The sequence below is a fragment of the Homarus americanus genome, unplaced genomic scaffold, assembly GCF_018991925.1.
Source record: "Homarus americanus isolate GMGI-L3 unplaced genomic scaffold, GMGI_Hamer_2.0 scaffold4060, whole genome shotgun sequence".
NCBI lineage: Eukaryota > Metazoa > Arthropoda > Malacostraca > Decapoda > Nephropidae > Homarus > Homarus americanus.
The window spans coordinates 1,428,519-1,444,643 of record NW_024746161.1 but is presented as its reverse complement, the minus strand read 5'-3'; the positions used below and the strand labels follow the sequence as shown (position 1 = coordinate 1,444,643).

General features: G+C 38.1%; 2 protein-coding genes across 2 annotated transcripts in view; both read right to left on the bottom strand.

Annotated features, from left to right (window-relative positions):
* LOC121879018 (DNA helicase MCM8-like) overlaps nt 1-16,125 on the bottom strand; it is a gene marked incomplete in the record, with an annotated part of 122,718 nt that overhangs the window by 54,807 nt on the left and 51,786 nt on the right.
* The window catches only part of LOC121879019 (WD repeat-containing protein 35-like), a 31,423-nt gene continuing 19,598 nt past the window's right edge, over nt 4,301-16,125 (bottom strand). Inside the window, exon 3 of the mRNA XM_042385472.1 lies at nt 4,301-4,679. Coding sequence (XP_042241406.1) covers nt 4,471-4,679 — 209 coding nt within the window. The 3' untranslated portion in view covers nt 4,301-4,470. The remainder of the gene's footprint in view (nt 4,680-16,125) is intronic.

The following is a 16,125-nucleotide window of genomic DNA, read 5'->3' as shown; positions in this document are numbered from 1 at the left end:
GCTACCTGGCATTTAATTGCAATTCTCAAACACCCTCCTTCCCCCCCCACTATACGCATCACGACCCTCATCTCTTGCCTCAGAGCGAGCAGTAAATAAAAGTCAACTCTCGATGGATTGAGATGGGTGGGTTATGGATGTCGCATTCCGAGCTATATCACAAAAACTGTTTTTTAGAAAAAACGGCTTTTTGTTCAAGCTCTGAATGCCACGTCAGCAAGAATACCCGAGCAGGAGGTGGAGAGGGAGGTGACTTTGCATACAAGGCTCCGCTGATTGAGGTCCAGATTATATTATAAACCGTTTGGAATATTTCCAAAATTAGGAACATTTACAGGCAGGTAAAATGTTAATTTACACAAAAAGGATACAGTTAACCCTCACTTTACGCGGTCCCACATTCCGCGTTTCCACGTTTACGCGGTGCCTTGCCAGAACCTAACGTGCTCACATTACGCGGTACGTGAACCCCATTATGCGGAGAGTGTCCGGCGCGACGCTATTTTTAGATTCGCCCCACCCGCCTGCCTGCCTATGCTCCTCGCCTCTCCCTCCTCCTCCCTCCGCTTGGGGAAGCCGCGCGGTAAGGTTGCGCAGTGTGTCTTTGTTGCGTTATCACTGACGTCATATGATGTATCGGACTGTGATTGGCCATGCATCCCTACCCCCCTCTGCTGCTAGCTGTAATTGGCTTAAAGTATTATGACGTGTCCACCCGGGGGAGGGAGGGAGGGAGGGAGGAGAGACGACGCTTGACCTAGCCGCGGCAGTTTCATCCCTCAAGGCCACACCGTGTAATCGTGCATCCATTGTTCCGTAAAATGGCTTCTGCCGGACCACCACCCCCAGAGAGAAACCTTTCCTTACCTGGACCCAGCGGCACTAAGCCAAAGAAGACACGATGTTCCTTAAGCTACGAGGTGAAGTATACCATCATCCAAGAGTTGGAGAAATGAACAAGGCAGGTTGATTTGGCGCGCCAGCATGGTGTGAATGAATCTACGATTCGAACAATAAAGAAGGATGCAGCCAAGATAAAGGAGCACATGAAGATCACAAAGTCTACAGGTGCTTCTGTGATCAAGTATTTTCACAACCAGGTGCTTCTCAAGACAGAAAAATTACTTGTGAGGTACTTGGTGCGTCAGGCGCGACGGAACATGGCGGTCGACACGCGCTCTGTTAAGGAGTACGCACGTGAACTGTACATTGCAGTGGCACGAAAGATGGGAATTACAGAGCCCAAACCCTTTAATGCTTCCTCTGGGTGGTTACAGAGGTTTAAGATCCGGAACAAGATCACCAATATAAACATTGGTGGTGAAGAAGCGAGTGCTGACCGTGCTGCGGCTAGGGAATTTCCTCCGTTTTTACGTGAGATTATGGAGGAAGGACAGTACAGTGACGACCAGGTGTTTAACATGGACGAATCTGGTCTTTTCTGGAAAAAGCTACCTTCCAAGTCATTCGTTGTAAAGAATGCCAGCAGGATTCGGGGCCGGAAGATGCAGAAGGAACGCATCACCGTCCTGTTTACCACCAATGCCTCCGGTACCTGTAAGCTCAAGTTATCGGTGATCCACACAGCACGCAAGCCGCACGCCTACAAAACCATGGACATGACCAAGCTAAATGTCCACTGGCTGACCGCACGTAAGGCGTGGATGTTCTCTACACTGTCCCTCTCCTGGTTTGATGACTGTTTTGTTCCCGATGTAAAGAAATTCTGTGAGCGACAGAATGTGTCATTCAAGATTTTGTTGCTGCTGGACAACACACCAGGACACTCGCCCCTACTGTTAGATCGTCACCCCAACGTAAAAGTGGTCTTCCTTCCTCCCAACACTACGTCTATATTACAGCCCATGGACCAAGAGTTAATCTGTAATATAAAAGCTGCATTCTCTACGAAAAAATTCAAACTCTGAACGACTACACCAACACCAGGGAAGAGTTAGTAACCTGAGTGACACCACCACCGATAGCAAGAAGCGAAGATGAGGATCAACAGTTGGCACAGCAGCGAAAATGCTGTTCAAACAATTCTGAAGTATTTAACATCAAAAGAAACTGTGGACTTCTTGGTAGATCATGAGATCGCTTCAATATTACTTACATTAAGTCATGCATGGAGACATGTGTTGCATGGAATACCAGGTGAGGAGGAGGAGTCTCTAACCTGTATTTGGTGAGGTTCAGAATGTTGCAGTAACTGATGGACCTTACTTGGAAGCTGCATGGAACTATTTACAGTTCAGGCTTCTCGAGACCTGCTGACTGACATCCTGGAGGTGATCAGGATCCTGAAGTGACTGCCGACGGATGTTGGAAGAAGATCACGTCAGTGAAGAGGGAGAAGAAGGTCGTCATTCTCCGAAGAACACTGCAGTTTAACTCATAGTGATAATAAAGGGTACCATGGGTGTGCAAGAAAATGAAGTCCTTCCTTTCGCGACAATAGCGATGACCGCTATGAAGTCTTCCATACCGGCTGGTGCAGGCTATGGAGCCGTACATCCGATTAATATCAAGACAACACCAAGCACCAGCCGTCAAAAAAGCATAACCGAGTTCTAGCCGCAACCTACATGACCCAAGCCAGTGATAGTGACAGTGAAGATGACTTTGAGGGATTTGTCAGGAAGCCCTGACAACTGTCAGTGTTTGATGATGAGTGATTCACCTAGTAATGGTGATGATTCACCTGAGGCTGATAATCTGCCTCTGCTTGCGGAACCAACCTCCATCACGTGTGCCGACCCATCTCTTCTACTAGCGTAAGTGTTCCACATAACTTTTAAGTTTTCTAACCTAACTTTATTTTCCTATATTGACGCCTTTATTTTTCCTAACCCTAACCTCTTCTATATTGCATTTTTCATACCATCATAAAGTTAAGATAAAATTTTTACTACAACATAGTTGTGTGTCGTCAAAAAGTGGAGTTTGGGGGTCGGCCCGGACTCTATTTCAATTAATCCCATATGTTATGTTATTCACTTTACGCGTTCCTCACTTTCCGCGGGACCCTGCGGGTTACATTAACCGCGTAAAGTGAGGGTTAACTGTACTCAATTTATTCTGATGAGGAAGAAGGTCCTGGTAGTGGAGATTGACTAAGTGGGGGAGGGGAACCCAGCACCACCACATTTGAAGCATCTCTCAGAGATAGATGAAGATAGCTGTCTTTGAAAGTTTTTGAAGATCTCCAAAAGCCCATTTCCTTGATCTGACTGAGACTCATATGCCGCAGAAAGGCCACAGACCCTGCATATTTCCTTGTGTCATGTGCCAAAAATTTCTTGCCAGGGTCTGCTTGATTCACCAATTGAGATAAGGATTTTGTCAATTGACTAGGAAATAATTTCTTACCAACCCTTGATGAGAAAACATAAGGCCTCGATTAGGGAATCTGGTTAACCATTCCTGAAGATTTTTAACTGGGCACAATATGTGAGGAACCCTAGTTTCATCCATTAGATGTTTTATCCTAATAGGTTGAGCTTGGAAATCTTCCCTTTCATTTTTTCTTAGGATCTCCGTAGGAAAAAGGATAACATCCTCGTCAGAAAATACCAATAATGATGGATTATTGGAAATTAAAATCAGTTCACTGATTCTCATACCCGTTGCTATTGCTAGAAGGAAAGCTACCTTCTGGAGTAATTTATCCCTGTTCAGATTTATATGGCCCCATAAGAAGATTAGTAACTTTTTCCAGAGACCAAGGCAGGATTCTCTTGGGTCGAGGGGGTCTCTGAATGAAAAAAGACGATCTTAGCATTTGATAAATCCTTGGGTTCAAAGTAATATTAAAACCCCATGCCAGAGGGTCAACCAACGCTGATTTATAAGATGCAATTGTCGATCCTTGCAGGCCTTTAACTCTGAACAGAAATTCTAAAAATTCTAACACAACTGTTTCCGATAATGAATCTGGAATTGTTAACTTGATAAATTGTTGAAAAAGATTCCAAGCTTTCTCATATTGAATAGAAATTTGGGGTCTATGACCTGCTAATACTTGGTTAGCTATATTGGAATTACCCAACAACCTATTTAAACCTTTTTCGAGAAACTCCAAGCGTTAAGTGCCAAGGATATTTCGAACTGAGGCAAGAGATGAGGGTCGTGATGCGTATAGTGGTGGGGTGAAGGAGGAAGTTTGAGAATTGCAATTAAATGCCAGGCAGCGACGTGTCTTCCTAATATTACTTATTAAGTAATTATCAGATGTTTTAATTGCCTGTATGTTGGCCTGGCGAATTGGCTAGGAATTAACATACCTAGGTAACATATGCTGAAGTCGCATTCCGAGCTTGAACAAAAATACTGTTTTCCCATAACTAATATTCATATAAAATAGAATCTTGTAACTTCACATCCCTAATGATGGGTTAACAGAAGCACTGCCTTAAAACAGCCTTTTTACAAATTCATTAAAGTTAAAAAGGTTGTTTGTTTTAGCAATTACAAAATAAATTTCTTCAAAAACAGGAAATATTGTGGATTGTTTTGAACATGTCTTACCTCACCAAAGGGAGTATAAAACTGGACAACATTGCAGTCCTTCTCCCCCACAGTAGAGAGATGAAGGGTACCAGCCACAGCCATAACACTTCCATTATGGTTCCACTGGCATGCACAAACACTCATTCCAGTGTCTATTAACACTGGCACTGTAAAGTTAAAAAAATCAATCAGCATAAAGTCTCAATGAATAAAAGCAATGTTAACATACAGTATCCCCCTTTTTCTACTTACATCATTTAATGTTATCCTTAGTGTCGTCTTTGGCCCTCCTCCATGGGGTCATGCTTAAGTTCATCCTCAGAAGAAGGTTGATATCTACAACAGCATTCATCACTAAATACAGTAAATTCTCCCAATAATGGACTTCCCAATACCAGATATTCCCAATAATGGACATCTTTATGTCTGGTATAATTAGTGGACTGAGGCAATAAGACCTGTTACTGGGAACAACACCCATTATCAGAGCGGCTCACATGATGGAAAAAAAAAGGTGTTTACATAAGTGTTAAACTGTTGAAAACATTAAATTTCCTTTCAGCACACTTTGTTAAAAACTATCAATATACAGGTAGTTCTGCTATAACGCGATAATTGTGTTCTTGTAAAATATCGTGTTATAGAAAATCGCGTAATAGAAATAACAGGGCTTATGGAGAAAATAGGGTTAGGTGCAGATTACTACTTGAAATCTAAAAAATTTAGTAGTTAGCCTAACACAAAGGATAGCACAGTTTAAATAAATGTTACATTCATATCTAATAATGAAATCATACAGTAAATGTAACACTTTACCTTGAAAAAATATGAATGTAACTTGATGGGGGAGAAGGGTGATTTTGAGGTTGATAAAATCGAGCTTCTCTTCAAGTGTTATATCCTTTCTTTTACGATCATCACTGGGAATTCTATCACCAGAACGCTTCTTGGAGATATTCTTCTTTACCATATTCACAGTTAATACCACAAAATTGGAGAAATAGTAAGTAAAAATCGCGTTATAGCAAACAAGAGTTCGCGTTATACGAATATCGTTCCTAATTCATAAATCGCGTTAGAGCAAATTCGCGTTATAGCAGAACTCACTGTACAGTAAAGCCTCCGATAATGACGGTTCTACTAACGACGATTCATATTTAAGACCCTGGTTAATTTAGGACCCAATTCAATTTAAACCATTATTTTCTTCATATTTACAACGAAATAGAAAGAAAAAATATATATTTTCATATAAATAATAACTAAATTCCGATATGTATTATACAAAAAACACACCTTAAGCAAGGAGGCTGCCGGGATAGTGAGTGGTGACGCAAGCATCACTAGTATAAACAGTTGCAGTTGGAGGGCCTTTTGTTTTCATGCATGTGAACAGGAAAAGGAGAAAAACATTCTCAGATTTCCTATGGCATTTTTGCATCCATATTCAACATGAGCAAGAGAGCAAGAGGTGGTAATGCTGGTTCAAAAGCTAAAAGAAAGTGTATAAGCTTAGCCGAGAAACTAGATGTGTTAAAACGAGACGAAAAAGGTGAGAGGTCTGTGGATATTATATGATGCAAGCAATGAACATATTTTCTGAAGCGGATCCATTAACAGAAAAAAGCATTAAAATTAATAGGGATGTGAAAAATGCATATGACTTCTACATAAAGATGCATAATGAGAAAAGAAAGCAGTTGTGCACGGTTCTTTCGAAAGCTTTATTATTCGAAGGCCTAAACCATCAACTTCAGCTACACCATCAAATTCAGCATCATAATCAGCTTCTGCAACAACTTCAGGTTCAGTAACAGTTTCAGCAACCGCTATGACATCTTTATGGAAAACTAAAACTTTCAGCCAGAGTTGAACCTACAGCTTCACCCAGCACTATATAAACAATAAGCAGCACTATATAAATAAACCAATACTAATACAAAGGTCTGTATTTCAGTTTCTCCAACTTTTCTTCAATCTTTAATAATCTTCTTTCACCTCATAACTCATGACTCCAAAGCCAAAAGCTTCAACCAGTGTTGAACATGATGACTTTGTCATCTGAGTAAAACCTCACACATTATCCACTGGCTGTCCTTATATTTCAGACTTTACCATCATTGGTGTAGAATTTTTTTTTTACATGAGTAAGTATTATTCAAAATATACAGTGGTCCCTCGGTTAACGAATTACCTTCCATAAGAATCTTCAATTCTGTTAACGAACAAAAATTTTATTAACGAGAGCCTTACGAACATCACGTTTTGTTGCAAGCATCAGCTGATCAGCTGATGGGCTAGTCTGCCAATTCAGTAATCTGTTCTATGCTTACATTCGTTTCCAGTGGAGTAAATATCGAGAAAGTTGTGCTCTTTAATATTTTTGCATTTTTCATATTAAAATTATTAGACATTTTAACATTTATTTAACATATTGATGATATATGCAGTACAGGGAACTACCGTATATACTCATCTATAACCCCCCCTCGTTTATAGGTCGACCCTCATTTTCTGACCAAGAAATCGTTAATTTACGATATTCCTCGTTTATAGTTCGACCCACGTTTTTGAGGGTAATGAAACAACAAAACCTTCACTAAAAACGCTCTACATCCTATAAACTGAGGCTCGCCGTGCCTCAAACACGAGTGCCGAAGGCAAATTGTTTACCATTTATTATTACGACACTTTACACTGAAACGCGGGTAGTTTCAACAAAAATATTGTATATTTCCATTCAAATATTTATTCAAGTCAATTAGGATGGAATATTATTGTAATACAACAGTTTTTAACTAAACCATTCGAAAAGCGATTACGGTAACATCTTTTGAACGAAAGAAAGCGAAAGTCATTGTCTTCGTCACGATTTTATCCCACATTCCACTGTAATACGTACGTAATTTCAGCAAAAATATTACATTTCCGTGAATGTATTATATCAAGCACAGTGTGAATAGAATATCATTGTAATATAACAGAATTTTAACTGAAAACTATTAAAAAAACGAGTAACATCTCAAGAACAGAAGCTTAGGTAAAGTCTTTTATTTTCGTCAAGTATTTTATCCTATTTTACATTGAAATACATCACGTTTCAGCAAAACTACTATTTATTTCCGAGAATATATTCATTCAGGCGCAGTTTAGGTAAAATATATGTGTGATGTAATAGTTTTTCAACTGAAAACGATTCAAAAAACACGTACCCTCTAGCCCTGTTCAAGGAGAGGACTGGGAGAAGCAATTTGGTGCTGCAGACGATGACAAGGAAAATGATTTTGATGGATTTTAATGAAAATATTCAGAAATATGGTATCGTAGTATTTATTCAAGTCAATTAGGATAGAATATTATCGTAATACAACAGTTTTTTAACTGAAAACCATTCGAAAAGCGATTACGGAAACATCTTTTGAACGAAAGAAAGCGAAAGTCATTGTTTTCGTCACGATTTTATCCCACTTTCCACTGTAATACATACGTCATTTCAGCAAAAATATTACATTTCCGTGAATGCATTATATCAAGCACAGTATGAATAGAATACCATTGTAATATAACAATATTTTAACCAAAAACTATTAAAAAAACGAGTAACTTCTCTTGAACATCGGAAGGTTAGGTAAAGTCTTTTGTTTTCGTCATGTATTTTTTCCTATTTTACATTAAAATATACCACGTTTCAGCAAAACTATTATTTATTTCCGAGAATATATTCATTCAGGCAAAGTTAAGGTAAAATATACATGTGATGTAACAGTTTTTTAACTGAAAACGATTCGAAAAACACGTGTACCGTCGAGCTGATACAGCTGGTGGTGCGTGATGCGTCGTTGTAAACAATAGGAGGTTGAAGTAGAATACCGGGTATTATATTAAGTGTGAAATATCGAAAAGGTTTTTATTACTGGTATTTTTTGTAGATCAATGAGAACTGTGATACCGTATATGATATGATAAGTTAGCCTGTGCTAAGAACTTCAATATAGGCTGCTGAAAGCACATTGTAAGGCAATTTAGCCTATTGTAAGTTGGTGAGCTTCATTTGATGAAGGAACTGCACAACTTTTCATTACTAATTGGTACATATTTTACGTTTCCATTGTTTACTGGCAGTAAATGGTAATTATTTTTCATGTCTGAAGCTAAAAGTTGCTCCTCGCCCTTCCCATCATGCACGGGTTCAACCTAACAAAACTATTACGCATGTATAGGACGACCCCCAATTTTTTGCCTAAAAATTTGGTCTTAAAAACTCGAACTATACACGAGTATATACGGTAGATTTTTGTGCGCCCATCAGATGCTTGACTGAGCCACAAGACGTCAGTTGGGCTCTGTTGACAGTGGAGTGAACATCTATTTTGTTGGTGTCTTGAATATTTTTGCATTTTTCATTGAAATTATTGGTCATTATGAAATTTAGTTAACATATTGATAATATATAGAGCAGTGCAGTGTTGATTTAAATAAAATAATCTTGAATTATACCTAGTGAATTTAAAATTTTATTGTTGAAAAGACGGCATCAAGCATGGGTCCACTAAAAGGTGATTTCTCCTCCATCCCCACTTCCTTCTCTTCTCCCTTCTATTCCAACCCCACTTCTAATTCCCATTATCATCATCAACCAGGAACCTACCTACATACACACCTAAAAGTAAGTGTACTATACTGCATTTTTTTTTACTTTGTATGTACTTTTCGTGAGCTGGAACCAATTACCCAATATCCCATTGAAATAATGAATTCGGTTAAAGAACGACTCTGTGGAACGAATATATATACAGTGGGGTATGCTATAACGAATCTAATTGGTTCTAGAACCTTGTTCGTTATAGCATTCGTTTCTTATAGGATTAATCCGTTCCAGGCCCCCAAATACAACCACTTAACACTGAAAAATATAATATAAAATTGTAAAAATTGTAAAAAGTGCATAAATATGCATCTAAACCCCTGAAATAAAGAATATCATTAATATTTGTAATAATAAAACAATAAATTAGAAAAAATAAATAAATAAATAAATTATGTTCGTTGTAGGAGTTTCGTTCGTTATAGCATTCTCAATTTTATAGGTAAAACCGTTCGTTATAGGAATATTCGTAGTAGGATCCGTTCGTTATAGCATACCCCACTGTATACAGTGGTCCCTCGATTAACGAGCACAATTCGTTCCAGAAGGTTGCTCGTTAACCGAAAAATTCGTTAACCGAAACCATTGTTTCAATGGGTTTTTGGGTAATTGATTCCAGGTCACCGAAAATTACATACAAACTAAAAATAAATGCAGTAAAGTACACTTACTTTGAGGTGTGCATGTAGAAGGCTCCTGGTTGATGATGATGATGATGGGAATTAGAATGGGGGTGGAGAAGAGAAGGCATTGGTGTGGAAGAGAAGTCACCCCATGCTGCCATTTCACCCATAAAATTTTAGTTCACTTGGTGAAATTCAAGATTATTTTCTTTAAATAAAAACAGCACTGCACTATATATTATCAATATGTAAATTATAATTCAAAATGACCAATAATTTGACTGGATGCTCAGAAAAAAAGCGTTTATGTTGAAGAGTCTCAAACAAGATGTTCCTTCCTCTGAGCTGGTAAACAAACTGACGCCAAGCTTGGTGTGTTGACTGACTGTTTGGCCCGCAAAAACTAGTTTCCTGTACTTCTGTACTTCAATTATGGTCAATAATTGTTAAAATGACCCAAAAAAATTAATATAAAGCTTTTAAAATTATTGAATAGTACAACCTTCTTGATATTTACTAAAATGGTAAGGAATTTAAGCCCTAAAACCGATTACTGTATTGGCGGACTAATACTACAGCTGGTGGGCAGCCAAATGCAGGCGAAAACATGTTGGGAAAAATATGTAAGGAATTCATTAACCGAGGGTTTGCTCCTTAACCGAAGTGAAGAATCTTATGGAAGGTAATTCGTTAACCGAAATTTCGTGAACCGGGGCGCTCGTTAACCGAGGGATCAATTGAACTCGTAAATGCAGACTACAGTCGGCCCTTCACATACGCGGGTTTAGCATACACGGATTCGCAAATACGCGGATTGCCCCGCCGGAGGAATATTCTGTGCATTGAAGTAATTGAAGTACATTCAAATCGCGCGCCATTCAACTCGCAGCGCGGCACCGAACACAGGACACCGCCCGCTCCCGCAACCTCACACACACACGAATAGCTCTCCCTCACTCAGTCAAGTCTCGCTGTAACCACGCTTGTGTTGACATCAGCATTGTAGTTGCAAAAATATTACATTTCCGTGAATGTATTATATCAAGCACAGTATGAATAGAATATCACTAATATAAGAGTATTTTAACCGAAAACTACTAAAAAAACGAGTAACATATCTTGAACATCGGAAGGCTAGGTAAAGTCTTTTGTTTTCATGTGGTTTATCCTAATTTACATTGAAATGCATTACGTTTCAGCAAAACTACTATTTATTTCTGAGAATATGGAAATGTAATATTTTGCTAAAATGACGTACGTATTACAGTGGAAAGTGACGAAAGCAATGACTCGCTTTCTTTCGTTCAAAAGATGTTACCCTAATCGCTTTTCGAATGGTTTTCAGTTAAAAAACTGTTGTATTACAATAATATTCTATCCTAATTCACTTGTGATGCAACAGTTTTTTTAACAGAAATTCATTGTTTTCGTCACTTTCCACCGTAATACGTACGTCATTTCAGCAAAAATATTACATTTCCGTGAATGTAGTATATCAAGCACAGATGAATATAATATCATTGTAATATAACAGTATTTTAACCGAAAACTATTAAAAAAACGAGTAACATCTCTTGAACATTGGAAGGTTAGGTAAAGTCTTTTATTTTCGTCATGTATTTTACCCTATTTTACATTGAAATACATCACGTTTCAGCAAAACTACTATTTATTTCTGAGAATATATTCATTCAGGCACAGTTTAGGTAAAATATACATGTGCTGTAACATTTTTTTAATTGAACATGATTCGAAAAACACGTAGCCATGTTCAAGGAGAAGACTGGGAGGAGCTGTTTGGTGCTTAAGACGATGACAAGGAAAATGATTTTGATGGATTTTAATGAAAATATTCAGAAAGACCCTGGCACTGTCAAGGAAAGTGGCTGCTGAAGGCTTCCGGGACATGGCAGAGGACGAGATTAGGGAGCTAATTGAAGAGCACGACACTGAGCTGACCGAGGAGGATCTACAGGAGTTAGTAGACTCAGGCAAGGAAGAGGAAGCAAAAGGGAAAGAGGATAAGGAAGAGCACCAAGAAATAACGTTGGAGAAGTTGGGGGAGATGACCAGGAATATTGCGGCACTGAAAAACCTGGCCTATAGGATGGACCCCTCCATGGTGCGTGCCCTGAAATTCATGCGAGGGATGGATGACGTTTTCGCTCCATACAAAAACATCATGGAAGAAATAAAAGAAAGAGACGACAACTCCCCATCACCATGTTCTTTGATCACCAAAGGAGAGATTTAACACCATCAATCACTGGCGACAGTGAGGAAGCAGCTGAATCCACTTCACCACCTGTTATGGAATTGAGTGACCATGAGCCCGATGATCCCCGCCCTGTCGCCGAGGAGAGGTACGGTACAGTAAAGTGAAATTCTTATCTCTTTTTTTTAATAGCTTTTCTTGCCATGTTTATTGTTTGCAAAAATGCACAGCACAGTACAGTTCAGTACAAGTACTGTACATAGGAAGTGGAGGTGCAGTTATTCACAAAGCATTTGTGTTTGTTGTCGGCAGTAGTGACAGTGCGGAGGGAGCGAGTTGGTTGGAGTGGTGAGGTGACCTTGCATGCAGGAGTAGGGACGTGTGGAGATGCCAGCCAGTATATTTCGGGTGTATCAATTGTTTTTATAGCTATTTTTGCATTTTAATGTTAAATACTGTACATTACGTTTCAACAAAACTACCATTTATTTCTGAAAACATAGAAATGTAATATTTTTGCTGAAATGATGTACGTATTACAGTGGAAAGTGGGATAAAATTGTGACGCAAGCAATGACTCACTCTCTTTCTTTCGTTCAAAAGATGTTGCCGTAATCGCTTTTCAAATGGTTTTCAGTACAACAGTTTTTTAACTGAAAACCATTCGAAAAGCGATTACGGTAAAATCTATTGAACAACGAAAGAAAGCGAAAGTCATTGTTTTCATAATTTTATCCCACTTTCCACTGTACAGTAATATGTACGTCATTTCAGCCAAAATATTACATTTCCATATTTATTTCTGAGAATATATTCATTCAGTCACAGTTAAGGTAAAATATACTTGTGATGTAATATTTTAATGAAAATACGGTATCGTAGTTTTCTTTTGTATCAAATTTAATTAACAAAGATTGATGTTTCAAATGTAATGAACAAAAATTTATGTACAGTACCATACCATGCATTTGGCTACTTTGGGCTAGCTATGATGACGCAAGAGATCTACCCTGGCGACTGTACCGACACTCACAGCTGGTGGTGCGTTGGTGCATCGTTTCCATTGTTTACTGGTAGTTACTGGTAAATATTTTTCAACCTAACGAAACTACCTGTATTACCCTTTTAGAGGTCGACCCTCAATTTTTTGCAAAATAATTTGGTTTTAAAAACTCGAACTACACACAGGTATATGGTTACAAATCTTCTTAATTACAAAATTGTCCAGCTTGTACATGTCATTACTCAAATTCATGTTGAATGCTTCGGTATGTTTAATAAGACTAGATTCTATGATGTTCCTACTATCAATTGAATTACATGGTAATATTGGGGAGGCATTATCCCAGTCAATGCAATGCTTGTTATCCCTCAAATATATATATATACAGTTAACCCTCACTTTACGCGGTTAATGTAACCCGGAGGGTACCGCGGAAAGCGAGAAACGCGTAAAGTGAATAACATAACATATGGGATTAATTGAAATGGAGTCCAGGCCGATCCCCAAACTCCACTTTTTGACGACACATAACTATGTTGTAGTAAAAATAACATCTTAATTTTATGATGGTACATGCACACAATTAATACTTAAGAGAAATAGAGAAATACAGTCGCCAAGTTAATGTCCATTCAAATAATGGACACGACTCCCTCCCCCTCTTCTCACACTACACTGCTGGCTCTTCCCTCTGAGAAATTTTGGGGGGAAAACCAGGTATAGTAATAAATAATACCTCAAACTAAAGTTAGGATAATATAATTGACATTGCTGGATTCCTTGTAAGACCAGGAATATTTTGAATATAAATGTCATATATTTTTCACAAAAGATAACATACTTACTCAGATTAAACATTTTATCTAAAAATTTTATGTCTAATGCAAAATATATGATGTTTATATTCAAAATGATCACCAAATTGTAAGAATTCCAGCAATGTAAATTATATTCTGGCCGGGTAATTTGTATGAATTTTATGAGCTAAAACAAATATCTTCAGTTAATAAAAAAAAAAATATTCTTCACGACACTATCTGTCAATCAAAGTACCCCACCTTGCCTCCCCCCCTCTTCCAACCGCGCGGTCAGTCCCAACCCTCCCCCCCACCCCCCACCAATCCTCCCTTCAAGAGATGTTGGGTGAAAAATTTAGATTTTAACATTTTGTATTAAATAATACCTCAGATTAAAGTTAGGATAATATAATTGACATTGCTGGATTCCTTGTAAGACCAGGAATATTTTGAATATAAACGTCATATATTTTGCACAAAAGATAACATACTTACTCAGATTAAACATTTTATCTAAAAATTTTATGTCTAATGCAAAATATATGATGTTTATCAAAATGATCACCAAATTGTAAGAATTCCAGCAATGTAAATTATATTCTGGCCGGGTAATTTGTATGAATTTTATGAGCTGAAATAAAAATCTTCAGTTAATAAAAAAAAAAATTCTTCACACAGTAACAGATGGTCGGTCGCCGGTCCCTCCCTCCCTCCCCCCCACCCCCCACCAACGTCCCTACTAGATAAATGTGTGGGAATACCAGACTGTTTACCTTTTTAGTAATAAATAATAAATCAGACTAAAGTTAGGATAATATAATTGACATTGCTGGATTCCTTGTAAGACCAGGAATATTTTGAATATAAATACAGTCAACCCTCACTTTATGCGGTCCCACATTCCGCGTTTCCACGTTTACGCGGTGCCCTGCCAGAACCCAGGATGCTCACATTCCGCGGTGGATGTACCCCTTTACACGGTGAAGTATAATTTTTTTTAATTTAGCTCATAAAATTCATACAAATTATCCGGCCAGAATATAATTTACATTGCTGGAATTCTTACAATTTGATGATCATTTTGAATATAAACATCATAGATTTTGCATTAGACATACAAATTTTAGATATAATGTTTACTCTTGAGTAAATATGTTATCTTTTGTGCAAAATATATGATATTTATATTCAAAATATTCCTGGTCTTACAAGGAATCCAGCAATGTCAATTATATTATCCTAACTTTAGTCTGATTTATTATTTATTACTAAAAAGGTAAACAGTCTGGTATTCCCACACATTTATCTAGTAGGGACGGTTGGTGGGGGGTGGGGGGGAAGGAGGGAGGGACCGGCGACCGACCATCTGTTACCGTGTGAAGAATATATATTTTTTTTTATTAACTGAAGATTTTTATTTTAGCTCATAAAATTCATACAAATTACCCGGCCAGAATATAATTTGCATTGCTGGAATTCTTACAATTTGGTGATCATTTTGAATATAAACATCATATATTTTGCATTAGACATAAAATTTTTAGATAAAATGTTTAATCTGAGTAAGTATGTTATCTTTTGTGAAAAATATATGAATTTATATTCAAAATATTCCTGGTCTTACAAGGAATCCAGCAATGTCAATTATATTATCCTAACTTTAGTTTGAGGTATTATTTATTACTATACCTGGTTTTCCCCCCAAAATTTCTCAGAGAGGGAAGAGCCGGCAGTGTAGTGTGAGAGGGGGAGGGAGTCGTGTCCATTATTTGAATGGACATTAACTTGGCGACTGTATTTCTCTATTTCTCTTAAGTATTAATTGTGTGCATGTTCCATCATAAAGTTAAGATGTTATTTTTACTACAACATAGTTGTGTGTCGTCAAAAAGTGGAGTTTGGGGGTCGGCCCGGACTCTATTTCAATTAATCCCATATGTTATGTTATTCACTTTACGCGTTCCTCACTTTCCGCGGCACCCTGTGGGTTACATTAACCGCTTAAAGTGAGGGTTGACTGTATATATATTACTGTATAGTCTGGATTTACGCGGTTTTGGTGAACGCATTTGGTCATTTACGCGGTGCCTTGCCAGAATTGAAATGCTTTAATTACGCGGTAAATTTGGTCATTTACGCGGCGAGCAGCTGGAGGTCCAGACGCGCCGCGCCATATTGGATTCAAACGGCCCGCCATCCCGCCATGCTTGACCATAAGCAGCACGAGTAAGGTTGCGCAGTATGTCGCTGTTGCGTTATCGGTGATGTTATGTGACGTATCGGACTGTGATTGGGCCACGCATCCTTACCTCCCTCCCCCGCTAGCTGTG